The 24,605-nt window shown below is 53.4% G+C and overlaps 5 protein-coding genes across 6 annotated transcripts; 3 read left to right on the top strand and 2 right to left on the bottom strand.

Annotated features, from left to right (window-relative positions):
• Positions 1–159: 159 nt before the first annotated feature.
• On the top strand, positions 160–6,211 carry IUM83_15140 (recovery protein 3; the record flags this gene model as incomplete). Of its 2 annotated transcripts, none has more annotated exons than XM_067939937.1 (23): positions 160–354; positions 433–618; positions 686–862; positions 935–991; positions 1,068–1,379; positions 1,452–1,814; positions 1,884–2,249; positions 2,312–2,371; positions 2,439–2,449; positions 2,554–2,620; positions 2,690–2,932; positions 3,005–3,103; positions 3,183–3,629; positions 3,709–3,903; positions 3,971–4,170; positions 4,250–4,475; positions 4,546–4,968; positions 5,036–5,214; positions 5,282–5,378; positions 5,454–5,605; positions 5,684–5,885; positions 5,959–6,014; positions 6,178–6,211. In XM_067939937.1, the coding sequence occupies 23 exons, from the start codon at positions 160–162 to the stop codon at positions 6,209–6,211; spliced, it is 4,347 nt and encodes a 1,448-aa protein (XP_067782266.1). The 2 variants fall into 2 exon arrangements, with proteins under 2 accessions (XP_067782266.1, XP_067782267.1); XM_067939936.1 differs by having other exon boundaries at positions 4,250–4,460.
• A 278-nt stretch (positions 6,212–6,489) lies between these two features.
• On the bottom strand, positions 6,490–8,331 carry IUM83_15141 (ribosomal RNA small subunit methyltransferase B; the record flags this gene model as incomplete). Its single annotated transcript, XM_067939938.1, has 1 exon — positions 6,490–8,331. The coding sequence occupies one exon, from the start codon at positions 8,329–8,331 to the stop codon at positions 6,490–6,492; it is 1,842 nt and encodes a 613-aa protein (XP_067782233.1).
• Positions 8,332–8,537: 206 nt separating this feature from the next.
• IUM83_15142 (uncharacterized protein) lies at positions 8,538–11,476 on the top strand (the record flags this gene model as incomplete). The annotated part of the gene is made up of 14 exons (XM_067939939.1): positions 8,538–8,717; positions 8,777–8,854; positions 8,922–9,197; positions 9,255–9,434; positions 9,507–9,796; positions 9,863–9,911; positions 10,000–10,182; positions 10,251–10,409; positions 10,479–10,567; positions 10,634–10,691; positions 10,761–10,850; positions 10,923–11,033; positions 11,113–11,340; positions 11,438–11,476. 14 exons carry the CDS (start codon positions 8,538–8,540, stop codon positions 11,474–11,476), a joined length of 2,010 nt encoding a protein of 669 aa, XP_067782269.1.
• A 225-nt stretch (positions 11,477–11,701) lies between these two features.
• Positions 11,702–13,447, bottom strand: IUM83_15143 (NAD kinase; the record flags this gene model as incomplete). Its single annotated transcript, XM_067939940.1, has 1 exon — positions 11,702–13,447. The coding sequence occupies one exon, from the start codon at positions 13,445–13,447 to the stop codon at positions 11,702–11,704; it is 1,746 nt and encodes a 581-aa protein (XP_067782268.1).
• Positions 13,448–14,923: 1,476 nt separating this feature from the next.
• Positions 14,924–16,113, top strand: IUM83_15144 (Urease accessory protein UreD; the record flags this gene model as incomplete). Its single annotated transcript, XM_067939941.1, has 4 exons — positions 14,924–15,094; positions 15,177–15,255; positions 15,335–15,697; positions 15,776–16,113. The coding sequence occupies 4 exons, from the start codon at positions 14,924–14,926 to the stop codon at positions 16,111–16,113; spliced, it is 951 nt and encodes a 316-aa protein (XP_067782285.1).
• Between the last annotated feature and the right edge of the window lie 8,492 nt (positions 16,114–24,605).

The following is a 24,605-nucleotide window of genomic DNA, read 5'->3' on the forward strand; positions in this document are numbered from 1 at the left end:
TGCTGGCAAACAGCTCCAGAAAAACATGGCAGTGTCAGCCTGGCACACTCATCGTAACGTAAGGCAAAAACGTATAGTATTTGGCTTATGGTACACTTTATTCCGAATACCCGTAATTATCGCTTGGCACCGAACATATGGGATTTTGAGTCACAAACCATGGACGACGACGACGTCGAAGACCTGCGCGTCGAGGCCGTGGTGGTGGACTACTACATGGGTAGCCCACTACCTGCCGGCGCCATCGAGAAGCTCCCTGCGTCGCCTTGCTACCTCCGCGCTCGCGAAGTTCCAGTCGTGCGTATCTTCGGCGCTACCCCCGCCGGTCAGAAGGCTCTCGTGCACGTCCACGGCGTAGGTTTTCAGCCATTTACAGCATTTCCGCCGTGAATTATCGACTGACTATTAGCGTAACTATTGGCACTACACCAGATTTTCCCTTACTTCTACTTCCGAGCTGAAGACGACCCGGATTTCGAGGACCCGGAGCGTTTGAGAGCGTTGCTGCCTCGACTGGCCAAGGATATCGAGGCTGCCAGCGCCTCAAAGCAGCAGCAACGCCGTCAAAACAATGGGAATTCTACGGCAAGATGCAACTCCAGTAGAATCATTGCCAAGGTGGGAGCTGGTGTGCAGTGAGGGCAAGAGTTTCACGACTCATCGGTGTGGAGATGTGTGGTGGTAGATGCTTATTGTGCAAGGAACGCCGTTCTACGGCTATCACCCAAGGCCGAAGCTGTTTGTGCAGATCTTCCTGTATAATCCGCGAGTGGTGACGTCGGTGGTGCAAGTACTTGAAAGCGGGTGTGTGGGTGAACGCAGATTCCAGCCGTACGAAAGCCACGTTCCATTCTTGCTTCAGGTATTATGGACGCGGTGAAAACTGCAACAAATGCGTCCCTGTTGCTGGGAATACTGAACGTATGTGCTGAAGGTTTTTGCAGACTACAACATTGAAGGGATGAACACTGTAGCTTTCGGCAATGTGAAGGTGCGTTTGGGTCGCGAAACTTTTCATGATTGAGTGGTAGTGTGGAGTTGCAAGATTGACCAGCACACGATCTTAGTTTCGCTTTCCCCTTCCAGTGACGCAGAACCATCTAGCCCACGGTTCAGATGAGTACCGCCCCATCCTACTTCAGACCGTTCCGGCGGGAAAGATCAACGGGTTGGACGACAGCGCGTCTCCACCGACTGGACGGTATGCTCCTGTACCTCAAACCCAGAAGCGGTGGTTTGACAGGCAATCCAGCTGCGCGCTCGAAGCTGATGCGGCAGCTGCAAGCATCTTGAACCCAATGCGGTTTGAATCCCAGCAGAAAGCAGCAGAAGGCACGGGCGAACTCAGGAACGTGCCGTCGCTGGCAGCCATTTGGGAGGTGCGATAGCAAGTTGAGTTTTCGACGGGGACTGGGGTCTGACAGTTTTTTATTACTGTGTGCGGGCGACAGGAGGAAAGGTTACGGCGCATCCAAAATGGCGAGAGAGGGACTCCAATTGTTTCCTTGAGTCTTGAACGCAACGAGGATGGACCTAGGAACGTATCAGTGAGCGCGACACCAGCCCAATCGGCATCAGCGCTTTTATCCCAGTCTTTTTTCAAGAAACGGATGAAGGACTCCGTTGACGCCGTAATGAAAGAGATGGAGAAGCAAGTGGAAGGGCAGGACACAGACAGTATCTCTCCCGGGCCTTACGAGCCGTTGTCCGCGGGTGATGCGATGTCGTGTGGCAACTCCATCGCCACTGAAAGTGAATTTTCGTATAGCCAAGCTGAACATGAAGGCAGCAACGGGAAACGTGATACAGACCAGGTAATTCGATTTTGTCGTATACTCCAGTAGATTGTGTGAGAATGATCTAAGTGTATTTCTCACAAACAGGAGTCAGCGGAGGAAGATGAAGCAATTGTTAATATCTTACTGGCAATGCAGCAAGAAAGTGAACCAGATCATACGGTCAGCGAATGGGATGGCAAAGAAGAGCATGATGGGTACCACACTCCTGACGATGAAGATGGCGAGGAAGATAATGTTGGCAAGTGGGGGGAGCGAAACGATGAAATAGGCGATATTTTGGCGTCCCAACGTCTTGTTGAAGAGGACATCGTGAGCGATCCAGCCTTTTCGCCAAAAGGCAACGGTTGGTGGGATATCGCTGAGCGTGAATCTCGACCGATTGCAAGTCCGCTTAGCGAACTCGGCAGCCCTCGTGTGGTCCTCCATACTCCGCTGAAGAAGCTACAGAAGGTATGGAATCTCCTGTCATCACTTTTAGAGAATTATGTACATCCTAATTACACGTTATGAAGCCGATCACGAATGCGGCACGCTCCATCCGCTTTGGATGTAGTCCTGAAGATTTGCCCTTGGTAGGTGATATCGAAGATCTACTCCCACCGCGACCTCACGAAACAATTCCGCTAACTCCTCAAGAAGAATCAGATCCCGTGGATCGACTCCACCTGTCGCTCACGCCACACCCTCAGCCACTTCGAGCAACACCGCGAGTTCATGCGCCTGCTGCGGGCAATAACCGATTGTGGTTATTTAGCCCTGAACCTCCTACATTGGCCCAGATTCTATCATCGTCGCACAACATCGGAGTGAACACTATGCAGGTTCGACCAAACAACACACCGATGTTCGATCATTGCGCTAACATGTTTCTGGTTGAAAATGTGCTGCAGTATCAACCCGCTTTTTTCAGCAACCCCACAGATATTCCGGAGAAAGCGATGGTGTTCGGTGGCAAAAAGTTTGATTTTGCTCCGCAGCACCCAAGCAACCTACTGGTGTTTGATACCGCCTCCACGCGGCAACTTTTGAGCACACCTAGCAGCAATGGTAGCAATGACGACAGGAACTGCGAGTCTTGGTGTAAAATTTCCCAGCTGAAAGCTCCAAATGTCGTTCGAGGGAGAGGAGACAAGGTACTGGTGTACGTGAGTGTTTGCGTCCACCAAGAAACTCTTACACGTGTATTTTGCATTGCGATCTGACAGGTCCGGCGATTACGAATGCCGGCCCGGAACCCTCCTGATACTGCAACAATTGAAGCTTGGGTATCGAGTGAAGGTGACAACAGCCACATTGTACGCAAGGTACGATTTCAACAGCAACTCGTTATATGGTTTCCGAAGTGTATTAGCTGCGGCAGTAGTTGACCAAGTATTTGTATAGGTGCGACGCAAACGTGGCCGGCCTTCACTTATGTCAACGGCGTCACCGTCGAGCAAAGTGAGTTCTTCCACAGTTCTCTCAAACGTGACGATTTTGTCGATCGAGATATTTGCAGCATCGCGTGGGAGTATGCTGCCGAACCCGCTCCACGATCCTGTCAATGTGATCTGCTATGCCGTGGAAGCGCAAGAGGGACCTACGAACTCAAAGACAAAAGAAAGAGGCTTTCTTTTTTGCAAACCAGAGGATGTGGAACAAGCAAATCTCAGCAGTGTGGGCTTATGCGTAGAGAGCAGTGAAATATCTGTAACGATCGCTTCGGATGAGCGTGATCTGTTCCGTTCACTGGAGGAGCTGGTAAGACGCTGGGACCCTGATTTCTTGGCAGGTTTCGAAGTGCAAAAGGCTTCGATTGGATACCTCGTCGATCGAGCTTCGCAAATGGATGTGCGTATCTATTTCATACAGTTTTCTGAATTCTTCAGAAAATTGTGGACTTCTTACCTTGTTCTGCTGTGCTATGCAGGTTAACCTCATACAAACACTTTCCCGGCTTCCGTCGGCGCCGATAGACCCTCGAAATGTGACCACAGTTCCGGACCAAGAGGGAGACAGCCAAAAAGAAGCCTCTATTGGTACAACTTGGGGAGTGAATAAGGCTGCTGGATTATGGCTTCACGGCAGATATATATTGAACTTGTGGCGTATGACGCGTTCAGAGGTATGGAGCGCTCATTATTTCAGCTGTACCCGAGATGGTAATACCCACTAACACTTATTTGCTGCAGCTTAAATTGTCGCGCTATGCACTTGAAGACATCGTATGGGCCGTTCTAAAACGAACATATCCAGTATACTCAGCTGGAAATTTGACGATGTGGTTCCGCGAAGGTGGCCAAATGCGGTGGAAGGTTATTCGATATCACTTGGAACGAGCGGCACTCAACCTCCAAATCCTTTCCAAAATGCAGTTGATAACAAGAACCAGGTATGAGCATTCCACAGTGCACTGCCATCCTACGCGTGCCTTCTCATAAATACTCTTTTATTTGTGATCAATAATGTAGCGAGATGGCACGGCTGTTTGGGATCGACTTTTACTCGGTGCTGTCTCGAGGATCGCAGTACAGAGTTGAAGCAGTCATGCTACGCGTAACCAAACGGAAGAATTTTTTGTTAGTGTCCCCGAGCAGAAATCAAGTGGCTGGACAAGCCCCAATGGAGTGTATTCCTCTTGTGATGGAACCTCACTCGAGTTTTTATCCCGATCCCGTCGTGGTCCTTGATTTCCAGGTGCGAGAGGAAATTGTGTGTTTGCATTAAACCACTGACAAACTGTTTCTTTGTTTTGTTTCTCTGATAGTCCCTGTATCCATCGCTTGTGATCGGGTATAATTTGTGCTATTCAAGCTTACTTGGTCGGTTAAAGGATGGCTTGAATGCCGAGTTAGAGACATCACTTGGTGTTATCGACTACGCCCCAAACGCTTCCGGTCTCTTACAGTGTAGAGATGATATAGTCATCGCCCCGAACGGTGCACTGTTTTGTCCCAAAAGCTATCGCCACGGGGTCCTGCCGCTCATATTGGACGAAATTTTGTCGACGCGAATCATGGTGAAGAAGTCGATGAAGTCGGCAAAGGACTGCAATCAGGAGCGGTTGGAGAAAGTTTTGAATGCTCGGCAGCTGGCCCTGAAAATGATTTCGAATGTAACGTACGGATACACCGCTGCGGGGTTCTCGGGCCGTATGCCTTGCGCTCAACTGGCCGATGCCATTGTTCAGGTAGGCTTGACCACTTCTTTGACTCACTTTGTTATGTGTAACTTACTTGGGTCGCATGTTGTGTAAGACTGGACGATGCACGCTTGAAGCTGCAGTTCGGTTGATAGAAGGACGGTCCGACTGGAATGCCAGGGTTGTATACGGTGATACAGATAGCGTTTTCGTATTGCTCAAGGGAAGGTCAAAGACAGATGCATTTCGTATTGGGCAGGAAATCGCCGATGCGGTCACAGCATCAAACCCAAGGTAATTATTCTTTTCAGTCTTGCTGAATTTTGTAGCTGACATGTTTGCATCAAAATTCATGTTGCAGGCCTGTGACGCTGAAGTTGGAGAAAGTTTACATGGGCTGCGTTCTCGTATCGAAGAAGCGGTATGTGGGCAATAAGTTTGAGTCTCCGACTCAAGAGGTAGGTGTTATCGAGTCAAAAGGGCTCGAAACAGTTCGACGTGATTCTTGTGGAGTGGTACAACACGCCATGCAGACCTCTCTCGAGGCACTCTTTGCATCTTCAGACTTGTCCAAGGTGAAGGAAGGAATGGAGAAATACTGGCTTCAAATTTTAGAGAACCGAGTGCCGTTGAAAGACTTCATCTTTGCCAAAGAAGTTCGCCTGGGGACATACAGCAATGGAAGGTAGGGAATCGGCCTTGTGTAGCAATTCGGATGTGTGCTTCTGCAGCTGATCGATATGTATGGTGGTTTCTTTTGTAGTGCGCCTCCGGCAGCTCTCGTCAGCACCAAAGCCATGGGAAAGGATCCTCGAGCAGAGCCTCGGTATGCGGAACGCGTACCCTATGTAGTGGTCAATGGGCCACCTGGCGCGCGGCTGATGGACTTGGTTGTGTCACCCGACGAATACTTCGACCAGCGAAAGCGGTACAGCGTCAACTACCACTACTACATCGACAAACAGGTGCGAATGTTGCTCTAAAAAGATTTTCTTCTCTCGCTCTTTCGTGCCATCAAACTAACTATTCTTGCTGTAGATCATCCCGAGTCTCGAGCGCTTGTTCCTGCTGACAGGGGCTAACATTCGATCGTGGTACGCGGCCTTACCTCGGTCGTCCGTGAAAGCTCGCCAGCATGTTTATGAAAACGCGACGCCTACACGCCCATTTGGTCGCGGATTCCGATCAATCGACTCGTTCTACATGAGCAAGCACTGTCGGCTCTGCGGAACAATCGGCAATGATACGCTGTGCCAGGAGTGCACCGCCAATCCACAACGAAGTCTTCTAGCGATCCACACGGCGTCTTCACGTCATGAGAAGGCAGTCATGGCTCTCAGACTCGCTTGTTCAGCATGTGCCGGTCGAGACGCGTTTACAAGCTGTAACAACGTTTCCTGCCGCGTGTGGAACCATATCAAACTGTTCGAAGCAAACAAAGCCACTCTGATGTTTGAAGAACGGCAAAGCAGTGCACAATGAACAAAACAAAAAAGTTATCTATTACCCTTTGAAGGACAATTGGAAAGGAACTCCAAGCGTTGCCTTCCTAGCACCAGCTAGAGCTGTCTAATTTTTGCGAGGCCGGCTGGGCTTCTTGCCCTTGCCGCCCTGCTTCTTGCCCCCCTTCTTGGACTTAGGCTCCTGTTTCTGCTTCTTCGCCGGCCGCTTGGCCTCTTCATCCTCCTCTTCAACATCACTCTGGTCCTCCTGAGTGACCTCAGCCTCGACATCTTCGGCCGCCTGCTTACGCTCCTTCTTGGCCTTCACGCGCTGCTTCTTGGTCATGTTGGCCTCCTCGGCCTCCTCCTCGAGTTCATCAACAGTCTTCTTCGCATCCTTCACCTCCGAAGGCATCGTGTTCGCGTACTTCTTGAACTTAGCCACGTAAAAGCCATCCATGTTGTGCACGTGCGGATAGAATCGGCGAGTGAGCTGCACCGACGGGTGGAAACGCTGCTGCTGGTAGCGAGTGAAACCCGGCTTGCCATGGTCGAGGCCAGTGTCCACAAGCTTTACGCAGCGCTTGCGCAGAGCGTAGTCAACGACCGACTCGTTCTCGTCCACCATGACGGAACACGTGGAGTAAAGAATGTATCCGCCAGTCTTAGACTTAGCATCGACAGCATCGATAGCAGCCAGCAGCAGCTCCTTCTGCAGGTGAGCCAGACGCTGAACGTCCTTCTCGCCCTTCTGCGTCTTAATGGACGGGTCACGAGCAATAACACCCATACCAGTGCACGGGGCATCCAACAGCACACGGTCGAAGCCCTTGAAAAGAGACGGCACCTTACGGCCATCGTAGCACGACACGGACGTATTCTTCACGCCAAGACGGTGAAGGTTGGCAACCGTAGCCTTAAGACGCTGCTTCTTCAGGTCGTTCGCAATAATCGTGCCCGTGTTCTTCATGAGCTGGGCAATGTACGTCGTCTTGCCACCAGGGGCGCAGGCCATGTCCAGCACGCGCTCGTTCATCTGCGGAGCAAGCGCCATAACGGCACAGATCGACGAGGCCGACTGCAGCATGTAGTGGCCCGCCAGGTACTCGGGCGTGGCACCAATGGGCACGGGCGAGTCGTAGATCTTGAGACCCACCTTGGACCACTTGGCCAGAGGGTCCAGGTTCACACCACGCTGGATAAGAGCCTGTGCCAGGTCGCGACGACGCGCCTTGAGCGTGTTGGTACGGATGACCAGCGGACGCGGCTGCTCGTTGGCCTCCACGAACTCGACGCACTCGGCGGGGGAGAACATCTTGAGGAACATGTCGATGAGCTCGCGGTTGTAGCCGAAGTAGCCGGCGACGTCCTTCGCCAGCGACTCCATGTAGTCCACGCGCGAGCGGCCAGGCTCACGGCGTGCACTGAAGTGCGAGAGCACCTCCACCACGTCCTTGATGCGCTGGTAGACCTCGGCGGGGTCCGTCATGTCGTCGTCGCCCTCGCCCTCCTCGGCCAGCTCCTCCTCCGTGGGCAGGTGGTACGGCTCGTTGTTGGCGATGTTGAGGCGCATTTCCTCATCGGCCTCCTGCGCCTGCAGCGCCTCCTCCTCGTCCAAGAGACGCGCCTTGCGCTCAATGTCCAGCTCCTCGTCGTCCTCGTCCTCCTCTTCCTCCTCCTCTTCCTCCTCCTCGTCGTCGCTGCCCTTGCTCTTCTTGAGCTTCAGCCAGCTCTTGTTGGCGTCCGAGAAGCCATCGTCGGCCTGCGGTCCCTCCTCGTCGCTGTCCTCGTCCTCGTCCTCCTCGTTGTCGTCGTCCTCCTCCTCCGAGTCGAAGAGCTGCGCCTTGCTGCTGCTGCTCTTGGCGCTGCGCTGCTCCTGCTTGGCCGCCTCCTTCGCGTACTTGGACGGCTTGGCGGCGGCCGGCGCGGGCTTGGCGGCGCTCAGTTTGCGCTTGTTCGGTCTCGCCATGGCTACGTCGGCGACTGCGCGGACTGCGTTGTGTCGCTTCGGAGCCCGTGACCACCACACTATTGACTGGTGCGCAAAGGTTACGCCAGGAGGTGGGGTGCGCCACACCACCAAAGTAACCCATCCAAAAGTAACGATTAAGTAGCGCGACGAAAGGGCGCGATGAGAAGTTGAACCGACCATCACTCTGGCAGCACCAGCACAGCATGGAGGCCGCAGCAGCGGCTCCGCCCGCGGCGCCTGCGTCGGCTGCCGGCAGCGCCGGCTCCAGGTATGACGCGCTGCTGCGGCAGATCGTGCAGCTCAACACGGACCTGCAGAAGACGGTGGCGCTCAGCCAGACGCTGCAGCGCGAGCGGGACGACGTCCAGCAACTCAACGCCAAGGTATCAACTGCTGCACCTCGTGTGCTAGGCGTTAGAGCGATGCTAACGCGTCTGCACAGCTTAAAGGCGACGCGAAGCGGCTCCAAGAGCGCTGCGACAAGATGCAGCTCGTGCTGATGCAGGAGACGGAGCAAAAGGTGCGGCGCTGAAGGCTTTCGCTGGCTGTTTGTGGCTGGATATGCGTTGACGCCGTGATTGGGGCAGATCGAGTCGGACAGGAAGCACGAAGAGCTCATTGCCAAGTGGAAGAAGCAGCTGGAGGTGAAGGCGCGCGCCTTCGAGTCGCTGCAGAAGAAGTTCGCGCCGCCGAGGGACCTCGAGCAGCTCCGCATCAAGATCCAGGAGGAGCTGGAAGGGCCGTACCAGCAACGCATCGAGGGCCTTCAAGACGACGTGGAGCGACATCGCCAGATGAGCTTTGAGATGCGACGGGAGTTTGAAGCTCTCAAGACGGAGTACGAGCAGTTCTCCGTCGATCAGGTATCCTGTGAACGATGGGGAGGAAGTCGTGCATCGCTGATTGTTGTGCTGTAACAGGGGAACGAGATGGAGTGTGTCCATGAAACTTATGAAGTCACGTTGAACGATCTGAGGCGGAAATTGCAGCATGCAGAAGAAATCGCGGCCAACGCGCAACAAGCCGAGGTCATTCGGCGATTAGAACAGCAGAGGGAAGCCGCACAAATTGAAATTAAGGCGCTTCGCGACGAAGTCCGCGTAAGGGAGGCAACCTTTGCAGATGGTGGCACGCTGTCATCGTACTAACCCGTTTGCATTCTTTCAATGCAGGAGGTGCGGGAAGAGTTGCAACGCGTATTCGAGCACAGTGAAAATGATAAAAGTGCCCATGAACTTCGCTTGGCCGACGAGGCGACACGGATTGCAACACTGGAGCTGGACCTAAAGGCTTGCGGTCGTCAACTAACCAGAGCAAAAGACGAATGTGAAAGCGTCCGATCGAAGTGGGATCACGCACAGAACAAGCATCTAGAGGTTGCCTCTGAGAACGAGGGTCTACGGGAACAACTGAAGCAGAAGGAGTCTCTTATCTTCAGTAGCCACAATTCGCAGTCTATGAAGTACGTAATTCCATAGCATACGCAGTTTAGCGGACACGATAGCTCAGGTTTCGCGATATTGTGCAGACTGCGAGACGAGCGAGCCGCATGGGAGCGCGAACAGTCCAGCCTCAAGGTTTGTTGCATTGTGTTTGAGGTAATTTTTGACTGTTGTGCTGTTACTAAATTGTCTGCAATGCCAACATGGCATGTCAAACAAACAGGATCGTATCAATGAACTGATGCTTAAGCTTCAAGCAGCTGAAGCTGCAGCACACAAGAATTCCTCTGCGGCTGCCCAGCTAAGAGAGAGTGACAGCAACAGTACGGATCATTCACTACTTCTGAAAGCACGAGAGGACGACTTGGACAAGTATCGTGCACTTGTTGCTGAAACAGAGAAAAAGGTATCTGGCAAGTTAGCTTGTATTTACATCGTGGTAACTCTATTCACCTCAGAAATTATTTTGTGCAGGTTGCCGCCAACGAGGAAGCACTCCGTCAGTGCCAGCATGAAGCTGAAGAAGCCACTCACAAGATTCAAATGGAAAAAGAAAGTATTCAAAAAATGGTGCGGGCACTTGAGGCGGAAAAGGAAGTGATGGTTGCTAAACAGACGTCGTCGCATGAGCTGGTACGGAGCTCTCTTTTTGCGTTATCCTCTTTCGGAGTGTATTCTCACCCTCTTATTCATACCAACCAGGTATCTCGGATGAAGACAGAATGTGTGACGCTCCGTACCAAGTTGAAGGAAATCGAGAATGACTACCGCACACTTCAAGCAAAGCACCGGTATAAGTATTTGACCTACACAGCTGGCGAGAGTTATCTGACCAATTTACGCTGTGTGTAATTCAGGGAGGTTATTCAGTACCAAGAAGACGTGCAGCTCGAAAAGGAAGAAGCCCAAGGAAAGGTACTACAGTCCTTGTTTTTCTTAAGCACATGACATGATGCCACGTTCTCACTACACAATGTGCACCAGCTCAAATACATGGAACAAGATTACGCCGTGTTGGCGGAGAAGCTTGACAAAGAGAAAGAAAACCACGCAGCCACGGCACGAGATATGCATGTACGTTAAACGTGTGAATCGAGTATTCCAACTTCGCGATCACGCTAACAATGCTGCCAAATATTGTGACAGAGGAAGTGCTCAAAGTTAGAGAGTGATTTTCAAATCCAGCGTGCAGCGCTACAACGAGAAACTCGCGCTGCGCTGTCCAAAGCGCTTCGGGAACTAAGCAAAACGCAAAAAGTGAGTACTTCAAAGTACATGAATTACGAAGTGTCTCTCGATGCGTCATAGATGTCTAACTCGTGCTTTTCGTCTGCAGAAACGTGATGCATATAAGCGCAAGTGTTTAGAGGTTCATGAGAGCTACAAACAACTAGTGGAGGAAACGAATCGCCGAGAGGTGAAATTGCTACAGAGCAGGCAAGAACACACAGCCGAGTTGCAGCAGTTGCTAACGCAACTTTCTGAGGCGGAGAGCGATAAAACAGCCTTGATGCAACGCCAGATAGAGCTCGGGTTTCCTCCGCCAAGTGTTCCAACGAAGAAGGTACGGGAGCATTCGTAATTGACATCTGCGTCATCGCGACTGCAAAAAATTGCCTTTGGTGTGCGATCTCTAACTTTACAGGAGGTGTTGCATACAGACCTCGGCGATCCGATCAACTGAACCTGCTCAAGATTGACCAGGTAGCTAAACGTAGGCGAGCTAAAACGATAGAGAAGGCCAACTCGCATAGTGGTTTAAATATTTTACACACGCATCAAATGCAGAAAAATAAAGCGCGTGCAAGGTCGGCGGTGCAAGAACAAAGGGCAACCCGCGCAGCATGCGTGCTACGACACCAATCGTTTGTTCGCCATGGTACACCAAGTGGTCGTGCGCCCGCATGCGCGCTTGCTTGGATGGCCTAAATCTTGCTGGCCACCGGCGCCTGCCAGGGCTTTTGGGCACGGCGCTGGTTCCAGTTCAAGTTGGTGATCATGGACTCGAACCAGTCCTGGTTCTCGTTCACCCGACAGATCGAGGGCAGCGGGTAGGACGACACGCGCACGACGATGCTATCGCCACGCTCCATGCGCACACGGTTCTTGCCATCGAATGACACGTAGCATGCTGACGCGCGGCTGGTGGTGGGGAACTCTATCTTCAGTGTAGCGCTATCGTGGAAGATCAGCGGCCTGAAGCTCAGCGTGTGCGGGCAGATCGGCGTGAAGAGCATCGAAGGCACCGAAGGGTGCGCCATTGAGCCACCAGCTGACAGCGAGTAGGCCGTGGAGCCCGTCGGCGTAGCGATGATGATGCCGTCTGCTGCAATTTTGGTGATCTCGAGGCCATCGCAGTAGCAGTTAAGTTCAACGAGCGCTCCCGACGGACCGCGGTCAATCACGATCTCGTTCAGTGCGTGCAGGTTTCCTGTGATCTCACGTTCCTTGCAGCCACGGTAGATGGTGCCCACAAGCCGCGAGCGCAGCGACATGTAGAAGCCGCCGTTGATGACACTCGTGAGGTGCTCGACAGCGTTCTCGGCGTCAAACGGCGTAAGGAATCCCAGCGAGCCCATCGCCAGCGAGAAGACAGGAGGCACGCTCTTGCTGAAGAGCGACGAGACCCACAGCACGGTGCCGTCGCCGCCCAGCGAGACCACAAAGTCGATCTTGCTCTGGCACTCGATCCAGTCCTCGGGCTTGCTGCCCCACGTCTTGGTGTGTGGCAGCGCAAGTTCGTCGTACACGGTGGGCTCCAGGAACACGTTGATCTTCTTCTCCTTGTGCAGCCACGCGGTCAGTCGCACGAGCATGTCCGTCGTGTCCGGCTCGTTGGGCTTCTTGACGATCAGCACCGTCTTGGGCGGCTCGTCCCACATGAGCTGGACGTTGTTGCGCGAGCGGTGCTGCGTGCGGATGCTGCGGTTCATAGGCGTGAACACCTCGCACTGCTCGTCGGAGCACTGCAGCAGGCGGAAGCACGAGCGCGGGGCCGCGCCGCTGCCGCCGTCCACCAGCTCCGCCTCGCTGTACGTGGAGGACGAGTCGCTCTCGGCGAGGCTGGACGTGTCCTCGCTGTAGATGCCGTCGCGGCCCGGTTGCGCCCACGTGTCGGCGATCAGGATGAGCTCCGAGTTGGTGCGCTTGCGCGGGCGGCTCTTGACGCACTGCAGGTCCACCTTGGCCACCTCGGCGGCGGGCGGCTGGTGGCCCGTCAGGTCCTTGCAGCGCTTCATCCAGTAGTTCTTCTCGGCGATGGCCTGGCGCAGCTGCTCCTCCAGGTCGTTGATCTTGGCCTGCAGGCGCAGCGGGTTCTCGCGCTGCGTCTCGCAGAAGGCCAGCACGCGCTTCATCTGGTCGTTCATGGCGCGCAGGTCCTCCTCCAGCGTGTAGCCGTCGCCCGCGGACGACGCGTAGGACGGCAGCCGAGTGCGCGCCGCGAGCTGCTGCTGCTCGTCGTCCACGAGCGCGACGGAGCCGGAGGCCACGGCGGCGTCGTAGCGGCTGTCGGTGAAGCCCATCCTGGCCAGCTCGGCGTGGCTGGTGTCGCGCAGGTCCACGATCTGCTTGAGCTTGGGCGGCGCGAGCTCCTCGGGCACGGGCGGCAGACTCGGGAATGGCCGCTCGTCCGCGTCATCCGAGGGCTGGGGGCGCCGGGAATCGTTCATGCTGCTGATGGGGCGAGGCAGGCGTGACGTCGGGCGACAGAGACGGGGGCGGCGCAGAAGGGAGGCAGACACTGGCTCCGTTGCGCGTGGCAGGCGAAGAAGAAGAGAGGCTGCAACAACAGCGCTGGACGGAGCTCAGCGAAAGCGGCTGGCTCGCGCTTGCTTGACCTGGATTCGAAGTGGGGGTGTCGCCGCGCGTGACTTGGCCCCAGTATGGGACAGCGAATCGTGGGGCCCGTAATCCGAATCTCCCTCGTAATCGGATTGCCACATGCTCGCCAAAAGCAGGTACATGTTTATACGAAGTTGGTTACGTAGTTGGACCGGCATCACCCTGATTTGTCACTTCATTGCCTCGAAATAGAAGCTGAGGTTTGTCTCTGCGGACGGCTGCTTCGAGATCGCCTCCGTGGCGAGCAAGCAAGCTCCAGCTCCGGCCTGTGCGCTAGCCACTTTCCTTCGCTAGCTAGTTAGATGGCTAGTTCGGCGCTCGCCAGCTCGCTAGCCTCACTCGCGCCGTTGTACCGCTCTGGATTCATCGCCTGTGACGCGGCGGCACGAGCCTGTCTCTCAGGTTCAAGTCCTGCAGTGCGGCATCGCGGTGCAATGCAAGGTCTCCGTTGACGAGGTGCTTGAAGTTCCTTGTCGCACTCGAGCCGGTGCCGACGATCAATCGAGCAAGCCGCTCTTCAAGCTCCCGCGCGCCGATACCTACACGCAACGTGCAGCGAAAAGGTGAGCTTTGGGTCGCTGTCGCCCCGTGCCAGCGGCAGCGCGCAGGTACATGCACCGGTAGAGGCCTATAAGCTGCCGCCGCTAACAGCTAGCATCGCGGAAGGCGACGTCTCGACGACGCCGACATCCTGCCACCCGTGACCAACGTACCGTAGCGGTTTCAAGTATAATACACTACAGTTTTGACAGCGCTGAGCCGTATCCTCATGCCCAGAGCGATTCCTAAGCAACCCTGTTCGTCGACGGACAATGAGGCAAGGCAGGCAATCACGAGATGCCTCGAGCGCGGCGTGGTGAGCTTTGTTCCAGTGTACTGTCCGTGGCATTTAACACTGCATATTTTTGCAGAATTGCGAGGGTCACTTTCAATCCAATTTCAACAAACATAATTTGTCCGCAAGCTCCGCGCTGCGGTCGGGACTCCCGACGGGAGCCCTTCTTGACGCGTCGCCAGCGTGGAGGGCAGTTGCGCCAGGGCGCGTGCATCTGGGCATGTGATCGACCAGCGCCAGCGCTTTGCCCGGCGGCCAAATTCAACTTCAGACTGACCGCACGCTTTTTCCAATCGCGAGCTGACGACATTTCCCGCTCCCTCATTGGACCACTTTACAGCGAATAAGACGGCAGCACCGCGTATCTGATACTGCACCTGATGCGCGTTGACACGCATGCACTTCGACGTGGGGCGGAGGGAGCTCCCAGACCCGCAGACCAGCAGCGCAGCCCGACACCAGCAGCTCCATGGGCGGATCCGCCGACGCGCTTAACCCCAGCGAGAGCCGGACGACCGGCAAGCTCAAGTACGAGGTCGTGGAGGGCCGCACCACCGCTACTCACGTCTACGCGACGTATCCGCTCAAGTTCCTGCACCCGCAGCGCACGATCCACCAGGGCTTCGACACGGCCATCACGGTGAGTCAATGCCTTCTCCAATCTCTCTACTGCTCTACAGCTTCGATGACGCTCTGAACCGGTACCTGGGTGTTCTGCACAGTACGTTTTGGGCTACGGGGGAGGACTGGTTGGCGGCGACTCCGTCATCGTGGAATGCGAGCTGGCCCCCAGCACGTCAGGTGAGGCACAGGAAGGGCATAGAGACTGGGAGATAAGATTTAGTCTGCTGATTATTGCGAGGGGGATGATTTTGCGTAGTGGTGCTGGGGACGCAGGCGACCACCAAGGTGTTCAAGGCAGAGGACGAGGGGGAGTTTGTGTCGCAGTCCTTCTCGCTCAATGTGGCAAGCAACGCTACGCTGGCGTTCCTCCCCGACCCGGTGACTTGCTTTGAAAGAGCTAAGTACCGCCAAACGCAGGTGTTTCACCTCGAGGAGGACGCGAACCTTGTGTTTGTTGACTGGCTGACCAGCGGCAGGAAGCGAAACTACTTGGCGACGGGGTCCATTCGCGACAATCGCACCGAGACGCTCGAGCACTGGGACTTTAGCGAATACGACACGACGTCCGAGGTATTTGTTGGGAGTGAAAGACTCGTGACGGACCGCGTTCGGCTTGCAGGTACGAAGTTATGTCTGACCAGCCTGTTTGCCTGACGGTGATATTTAATCGAGATTATTTGCTGCTGTACTATTTCAGACGAAGAAAATATTAGCCTTCGTCAACGTATGCATGGCATGCACGTGCTGGGTCTGATGGTGATTGTCGGCTCTAAGTTGCAGACTATCATTGGCCAACTGCTGGAGCTGAGTTCGCGCAAGAAACTGCACAATGCACGGGACATCACACCTCAAGGACGTCTCGCGGCTGCCAATACCTATCCGGGGGTAATTGCATCCGCAAGCTCGTTGGGGTCAAACGCGGTTATCGTGCGGTTTTGTGGGCAAGACGCTGAATCAGCAATGACCTACGTCAAGGCTATGCTGGCGCCGCTACGTGAGATCATCGGGTTTACTCCATATCAGGAGAACCGATAAAGGCTTTCTATTAAGTCAAGGCTGACAAAACCAGCAGGTTGCTGTTAGGTAGCAGTTTGTTGGTAAAGAGTGTACTTGATCTGCACGACAATCTATCGCCAAACGCGGCGGCATACCCCAAATGACTCGCAAAACAGAAACTTCAGTCTGTGAGGTAGGCTTCATATGCATGTATCATACATGTACTTATCCTGGGAGACCAACTTGCTGGTTTACCAGCCCCACAAACTTTAATCCTGGGTGAACAGCTACAGTAGAATAGCGTGGATAGCCTCACACAGATTAATTCGTTCTGAATTGTTGTCTGTTGCGCAGTCAACGTTCTGTCAACATGTAGTGACACGGTATTTACACGTCTTTGGGCTACTTTGCACAACTTTTGAGCTGAACCTTTCAATGTAATCTGTTACGGATGTTAATGCACGGACTGTTAGCCACAAATGAAAACGTGTTTGAGCTCATACTTTGAATACATCACTGCCCGCCCCCCCCCAAAACGTCCACGAAGTAGTTTTGAGGCATTCTTTTTGAAAACGAGGCCACCAGCAATTGTACGGACAGCTTTTTCTCGCCAGCATCCCGAGATTGAATTAAACACGGTGACTCGCATCTTATAAACTAGCAACGCAATATATTACACAGATATCCGGACGGAAAGTCTTGCCAACATACAACCTACCAGGATACTTACTACACATTTGAGAGGTAGTTGCAGAAGATCAGAAATAATTTGTAGCTTTAATGGACTGGTTGCCGCTCGAATCTGCTGTGTTATGGAAAAATACTATGTAGTACTACATGTAGTACCGTAGCACCTGTGATTGTGTCCCCTCTCTTTAATAGTACCCCACCCCAGAATTTAAAAAAAAATCTGGTTTAAATTTTTTGGGGATGGGGTACTATTAAAGGGGGAGGGCACAATCACAGGTTTTACGGTACTAGTACTAGTTGCTTAAAAGCAACTTGGGTGGAGACTTGCCTCCCTGTTTTAGTACCCCCACTTCTGATCCAAATTATCAGAATTACCAGACGTCATAAACAGAATTCAACTTTGGCGCTAAACAAGGCCTCGCCGGTTTGGTTCTATCTCTCTGTTTGATTTGATTTGATTTGATTTGATTGCGGTTTAGACGGCTAACTACGCCCGAAGCCGCGCTGAGCGCAGCAACGCCTACGGGTATGTATACCCGCGGTAGTAGCCCAGCAAACAAAATATGCAAGCTATGCAACACAACTACCCTACCCGTGACACGCGACACATTCCGTCCCGACGCCACATTTTGCGGGAGGTCGTTGTCATCGTCCTTGTCCTTCACAGTTCTTCCCTTGTCATGATCTCTGGCCGTGCTTTCTCATGCAGTTCGGTCGAATGTTTTGCCGCCCATGTCGCGGCCTCCTCCACCATAACTCTCATTCGCATCTCCGAAAGTGCCTCCGCGCGCAACTGGGCTAGCTTCATCGCCACTACTCATGTCGCGGCCTCCTCTCCAATTGCTTCTCCAGTTTCCGCGGCTCCTCATCCTGTGTTACCACGCTGCTTGTTTATGGTGTTGTTCCTCCGTTCGGTCTTTCATCGCGTTCGCATGACGGCCATGCTTCTCCTGCTCCATCCGCTGCTGCCCCTCGACTCCGTTTCGCCACACTCTCACAGCACGTACATGCTGCTGTTCCTCCATCAGGTTTCTTTGATGGTCCTTCCGATACGTTTTCCAAGTCAAAAAATCTCTCGCCGACCGAGGCTCCTCCGGACTTTGCCGCTACGAGCATTCCAGCTCAAATCGCAAAGTCCTTGGTTCTATCTCTCTCATTGTCAAATTTGAGTCGTGGCAATGAAGGGCATGTTCACCGTGGAAGAAAAGTTGCAGACTACACGTGGTTCAAGCCTCTCAAGGACAACACTATGACCAGCATTGACGAGTGGAAAACGAGCGGCAACTTTCCGTGCACTCGTGGTGGTAACGTGAAAGCACTGGGAAACGATGTGGTTTGAAGCTGGCTGACCCGTGCTTGGAACGCGAGACCATCATCACATGCTTCCGTTGTTGTTTCCTCGGAGCGGATGGTCAACTCCCTCTGACCACACACTCCATTAATGGAGAGGCTTTTGTGGCTTTACTGGCTGAACATCGCGAGGCTGCATCTACCAACGACGATGTAGTTGTGGAAGCTGAAAACAGCAGCGAGTCAGAATATGGCGCCACGTTCATCGATGTCATCGGAAAGGCTGCTCTCTAAGAAAGGCTTTCTTAGATTTCTCAGAAAGCACATGCGGCATTTAGGACTACGCCTTTAATAGTACCCCACCTGTAATAGTACCCCTAGCAGTTGGGTACTGGCGCAGTGCCCCATGGGGCATAATCACATGTTTTACAGTACTTGATTATTGAATTCGAAGTTGAAAAGAGTGATGAACATTCCAGTGTGAGTGACGGTTAGGTCTCATGATAGGTATGAGAAGTTCTCAGAGAACATATCATGTCGTCAACCCAACTCGGCAAAACTTGTTGAGGCCGAGCCACAAGTCACTGCTGTCTCGCAGGGTCACTTCTCACTTCTCCTCCCAGCTCTCACAGCTCCAGATCACTGCGGTCTTCATGGCGGCTACAGTCTGCCAAATCTGCCTGGACGGCATCGACGACGGCAAGGAGCTCGTCACGAACATCTGTGGGAAAAGCTGCAGCGCTCGGGTCTGCACGCAATGCATGGGACGCCACGTCGAAGTGACGCTGCAGCAGTTCTACCCTGGTGTGCTGCCTCGAGTGCGTTGCCCGATCTGCCTGGTCGCGATGCACGATAGCCGGTGGGAGTGCCGTGTCTCCAGTGATATCAAGGCAGCGTTGACTGCCAAGTACAGCGAGTTGTGTCGCCAGGCGTGCGTGGTCACGCCGCCATGCTGCCACAAGACCGACTACACGCACCTCCCGCTTTACAATCCGGAGCGCAAGTTGGAAGGCGGCTTCACGCTGCTGCCGTCGCAGCTTGCACAGTTCCAGAAGCTGTGCAAGCAATTCTGTCGGCACAAGGTGGAACCGCGTACACTTTTGAACTACGCTTTGGATACATTCGGGGAGGAGAAGACTCTGGTTCTTGTGAACGAGCTGACTCTGCCGCGTATCCAGGACCCCGAGCGGCGAGCTACGCTACTGCTGTCGCTGATGTACATGCGTCCGAACACCAAGACGAACTGCTGTGGCGCCGACTTCTGCTTCAATTGCAAACGCCGAGGTCATCACGAAACGTGCGAGGAGGAATTCAACGAGGCTAATGACCTGGTCCGCTGTCGTACGTGCCGCGCTCTGTTGCTGAAGGTCGACGGTTGTGATTCGGTGAACTGCGTGTGCGGATTCAATATGAACTGGTCTGTGGAGCTTGGACTTCGGCAGCAGCGAAAGAAGGGTACCATACCTGTTGATATCTTCGACATTCCGTTGACGGATGGCTGGCTCACCTTCCGTTACCACCACACTCAGATTTTGACGAAGCTGTGGCTGCAGAAGCACGTAATCGCAGTTCGTCCTGTGGTTCACCCGATTTTTGCTCGCTACATGTGGCGGTTCCGACTCCGCAAAATTCTTGTTACCCAGTTGAAATCTGCGTGGATAGCGAGGCGAGTCCAGCAGGTTCACCAGCACCTCGGGGCAGTCAAGGACGTTCTGCGAGTGGCAGTAGCTGCTCACATTTGGCGCAGACGTTTCAGCAAGATCTTGAGAGCAGCGGAGCCCAATTTGTACTGGAAGGCTTACCGCCGTTGGCACCCGGACGAGCTTGAGGAAGAGGCCGAGGAGGTGGACAGCTTTTTCAACATCGGCGCGTTCGACGATGAATGAGTGTTGATATCGATAACATAATTAATTTATTTAATAGTTTTGGCGTTGTTTGCTTTTGGTGCAGTTGGTTGCGAAGTACAAGTATATGTAGCAAGATGTAGAAGTAGGCTGCTATGCGTTTTGATAGCCAACATCGAATGCGCGAATATAATGGCGTATAGAGTACACCAAGCTCTCGAGACAATTCAAGCACTTGAGTTGTTTTGTACTGCCATGAGCAACGCATGACAACGGTGGGCGTGGCATGCATCAGTACGTCAAGCAATATACTATTCTCTAAGCTGCTTGCTTGTGATCCGTGATGCTTGAGGTACTGTATGAAAACGAAACCCCCTCCAGATTGGTAGTGTGCGTGCCCATGCCAATATGCTACAGGGTTTGTAAGAAGCGCATTTTGGGGGAAGTATCAACATGTTCTCGGCGCCCTCAGTTCCAAACAAAAATATTGTTGTTCTTACGCCGCACGAGAGCTTTAGCTGATCGTTCACAGCCTATGACAACACGCTGATAATCGGCAAGCCTGTCAAATCTATGGAAGTTGAAGTTGAAGAGAGTGACGGTCGCTTCAGTGTGAGTGACGGTTCGGTCTCATATGTCGGCTCGTGGCTCAACCCAACTCGACAAAACTTGTTGAGGTCGAGCCACAAGGCACTGCTGTCTCGCAGCTTCACTTCTCACTTCTCCTTCCAGCTCTCACAGCTCCAGATCACTGCGGTCTTCATGGCGGCTACAGTCTGCCAAATCTGCCTGGACGGCATCGACGACGGCAAGGAGCTCGTCACGAACATCTGTGGGAAAAGCTGCAGCGCTCGGGTCTGCACGCAATGCATGGGACGCCACGTCGAAGTGACGCTGCAGCAGTTCTACCCTGGTGTGCTGCCTCGAGTGCGTTGCCCGATCTGCCTGGTCGCGATGCACGATAGCCGGTGGGAGTGCTGTGTCCCCAGTGATATCAAGGCAGCGTTGACGGCCAAGTACAGCGAGTTGTGTCGCCAGGCGTGCGTGGTCACGCCACCTTGCTGCCACAAGACCGACTACACGCACCTCCCGCTTTACAATCCGGAGCGCAAGTTGGAAGGCGGCTACACGCTGCTGCCGTCGCAGCTTGCACAGTTCCAGAAGCTGTGCAAGCAATTCTGTCGGCACAAGGTGGAACCGCGTTCACTTTTGAACTACGCTTTGGATACATTCGGGGAGGAGAAGACTCTGGTTCTTGTGAACGAGCTGACTCTGCCGCGTATCCAGGACCCCGAGCGGCGAGCTACGCTACTGCTGTCGCTGATGTACATGCGTCCGAACACCAAGACGAACTGCTGTGGCGCCGACTTCTGCTTCAATTGCAAACGCCGAGGTCATCACGAAACGTGCGAGGAGGAATTCAACGAGGCTAATGACCTGGTCCGCTGTCGTACGTGCCGCGCTCTGTTGCTGAAGGTCGACGGTTGTGATTCGGTGAACTGCGTGTGCGGATTCAATATGAACTGGTCTGTGGAGCTTGGACTTCGGCAGCAGCGAAAGAAGGGTACCATACCTGTTGATATCTTCGACATTCCGTTGACGGATGGCTGGCTCACCTTCCGTTACCACCACACTCAGATTTTGACGAAGCTGTGGCTGCAGAAGCACGTAATCGCAGTTCGTCCTGTGGTTCACCCGATTTTTGCTCGCTACATGTGGCGGTTCCGACTCCGCAAAATTCTTGTTACCCAGTTGAAATCTGCGTGGATAGCGAGGCGAGTCCAGCAGGTTCACCAGCACCTCGGGGCAGTCAAGGACGTTCTGCGAGTGGCAGTAGCTGCTCACATTTGGCGCAGACGTTTCAGCAAGATCTTGAGAGCAGCGGAGCCCAATTTGTACTGGAAGGCTTACCGCCGTTGGCACCCGGAGGAGCTTGAGGAAGAGGCCGAGGAGGTGGACAGCTTTTTCAACATCGGCGCGTTCGACGATGAATGAGTGTTGATATCGATAACATAATTAATTTATTTAATAGTTTTGGCGTTGTTTGCTTTTGGTGCAGTTGGTTGCGAAGTACAAGTATATGTAGCAAGATGTAGAAGTAGGCTGCTATGCGTTTTGATAGCCAACATCGAATGCGCGAATATAATGGCGTATAGAGTACACCAAGCTCTCGAGACAATTCAAGCACTTGAGTTGTTTTGTACTGCCATGAGCAACGCATGACAACGGTGGGCGTGGCATGCATCAGTACGTCAAGCAATATACTATTCTCTAAGCTGCTTGCTTGTGATCCGTGATGCTTGAGGTACTGTATGAAAACGAAACCCCCTCCAGATTGGTAGTGTGCGTGCCCATGCCAATATGCTACAGGGTTTGTAAGAAGCGCATTTTGGGGGAAGTATCAACATGTTCTCGGCGCCCTCAGTTCCAAACAAAAATATTGTTGTTCTTACGCCGCACGAGAGCTTTAGCTGATCGTTCACAGCCTATGACAACACGCTGATAATCGGCAAGCCTGTCAAATCTATGGAAGTTGAAGTTGAAGAGAGTGACGGTCGCTTCAGTGTGAGTGACGGTTCGGTCTCATATGTCGGCTCGTGGCTCAACCCAACTCGACAAAACTTGTTGAGGTCGAGCCACAAGGCACTGCTGTCTCGCAGCTTCACTTCTCACTTCTCCTTCCAGCTCTCACAGCTCCAGATCACTGCGGTCTTCATGGCGGCTACAGTCTGCCAAATCTGCCTGGACGGCATCGACGACGGCAAGGAGCTCGTCACGAACATCTGTGGGAAAAGCTGCAGCGCTCGGGTCTGCACGCAATGCATGGGACGCCACGTCGAAGTGACGCTGCAGCAGTTCTACCCTGGTGTGCTGCCTCGAGTGCGTTGCCCGATCTGCCTGGTCGCGATGCACGATAGCCGGTGGGAGTGCTGTGTCCCCAGTGATATCAAGGCAGCGTTGACGGCCAAGTACAGCGAGTTGTGTCGCCAGGCGTGCGTGGTCACGCCACCTTGCTGCCACAAGACCGACTACACGCACCTCCCGCTTTACAATCCGGAGCGCAAGTTGGAAGGCGGCTACACGCTGCTGCCGTCGCAGCTTGCACAGTTCAGAAGCTGTGCAAGCAATTCTGTCGGCACAAGGTGGAACCGCGTACACTTTTGAACTACGCTTTGGATACATTCGGGGAGGAGAAGACTCTGGTTCTTGTGAACGAGCTGACTCTGCCGCGTATCCAGGACCCCGAGCGGCGAGCTACGCTACTGCTGTCGCTGATGTACATGCGTCCGAACACCAAGACGAACTGCTGTGGCGCCGACTTCTGCTTCAATTGCAAACGCCGAGGTCATCACGAAACGTGCGAGGAGGAATTCAACGAGGCTAATGACCTGGTCCGCTGTCGTACGTGCCGCGCTCTGTTGCTGAAGGTCGACGGTTGTGATTCGGTGAACTGCGTGTGCGGATTCAATATGAACTGGTCTGTGGAGCTTGGACTTCGGCAGCAGCGAAAGAAGGGTACCATACCTGTTGATATCTTCGACATTCCGTTGACGGATGGCTGGCTCACCTTCCGTTACCACCACACTCAGATTTTGACGAAGCTGTGGCTGCAGAAGCACGTAATCGCAGTTCGTCCTGTGGTTCACCCGATTTTTGCTCGCTACATGTGGCGGTTCCGACTCCGCAAAATTCTTGTTACCCAGTTGAAATCTGCGTGGATAGCGAGGCGAGTCCAGCAGGTTCACCAGCACCTCGGGGCAGTCAAGGACGTTCTGCGAGTGGCAGTAGCTGCTCACATTTGGCGCAGACGTTTCAGCAAGATCTTGAGAGCAGCGGAGCCCAATTTGTACTGGAAGGCTTACCGCCGTTGGCACCCGGAGGAGCTCGAGGAAGAGGCCGAGGAGGTGGACAGCTTTTTCAACATCGGCGCGTTCGACGATGAATGAGTGTTGATATCGATAACATAATTAATTTATTTAATAGTTTTGGCGTTGTTTGCTTTTGGTGCAGTTGGTTGCGAAGTACAAGTATATGTAGCAAGATGTAGAAGTAGGCTGCTATGCGTTTTGATAGCCAACATCGAATGCGCGAATATAATGGCGTATAGAGTACACCAAGCTCTCGAGACAATTCAAGCACTTGAGTTGTTTTGTACTGCCATGAGCAACGCATGACAACGGTGGGCGTGGCATGCATCAGTACGTCAAGCAATATACTATTCTCTAAGCTGCTTGCTTGTGATCCGTGATGCTTGAGGTACTGTATGAAAACGAAACCCCCTCCAGATTGGTAGTGTGCGTGCCCATGCCAATATGCTACAGGGTTTGTAAGAAGCGCATTTTGGGGGAAGTATCAACATGTTCTCGGCGCCCTCAGTTCCAAACAAAAATATTGTTGTTCTTACGCCGCACGAGAGCTTTAGCTGATCGTTCACAGCCTATGACAACACGCTGATAATCGGCAAGCCTGTCAAATCTATGGAAGTTGAAGTTGAAGAGAGTGACGGTCGCTTCAGTGTGAGTGACGGTTCGGTCTCATATGTCGGCTCGTGGCTCAACCCAACTCGACAAAACTTGTTGAGGTCGAGCCACAAGGCACTGCTGTCTCGCAGCTTCACTTCTCACTTCTCCTTCCAGCTCTCACAGCTCCAGATCACTGCGGTCTTCATGGCGGCTACAGTCTGCCAAATCTGCCTGGACGGCATCG

Source organism: Phytophthora cinnamomi, assembly GCF_018691715.1.
Source record: "Phytophthora cinnamomi strain GKB4 chromosome Unknown Contig108, whole genome shotgun sequence".
Taxonomy (NCBI): Eukaryota; Oomycota; class Peronosporomycetes; order Peronosporales; family Peronosporaceae; genus Phytophthora; species Phytophthora cinnamomi.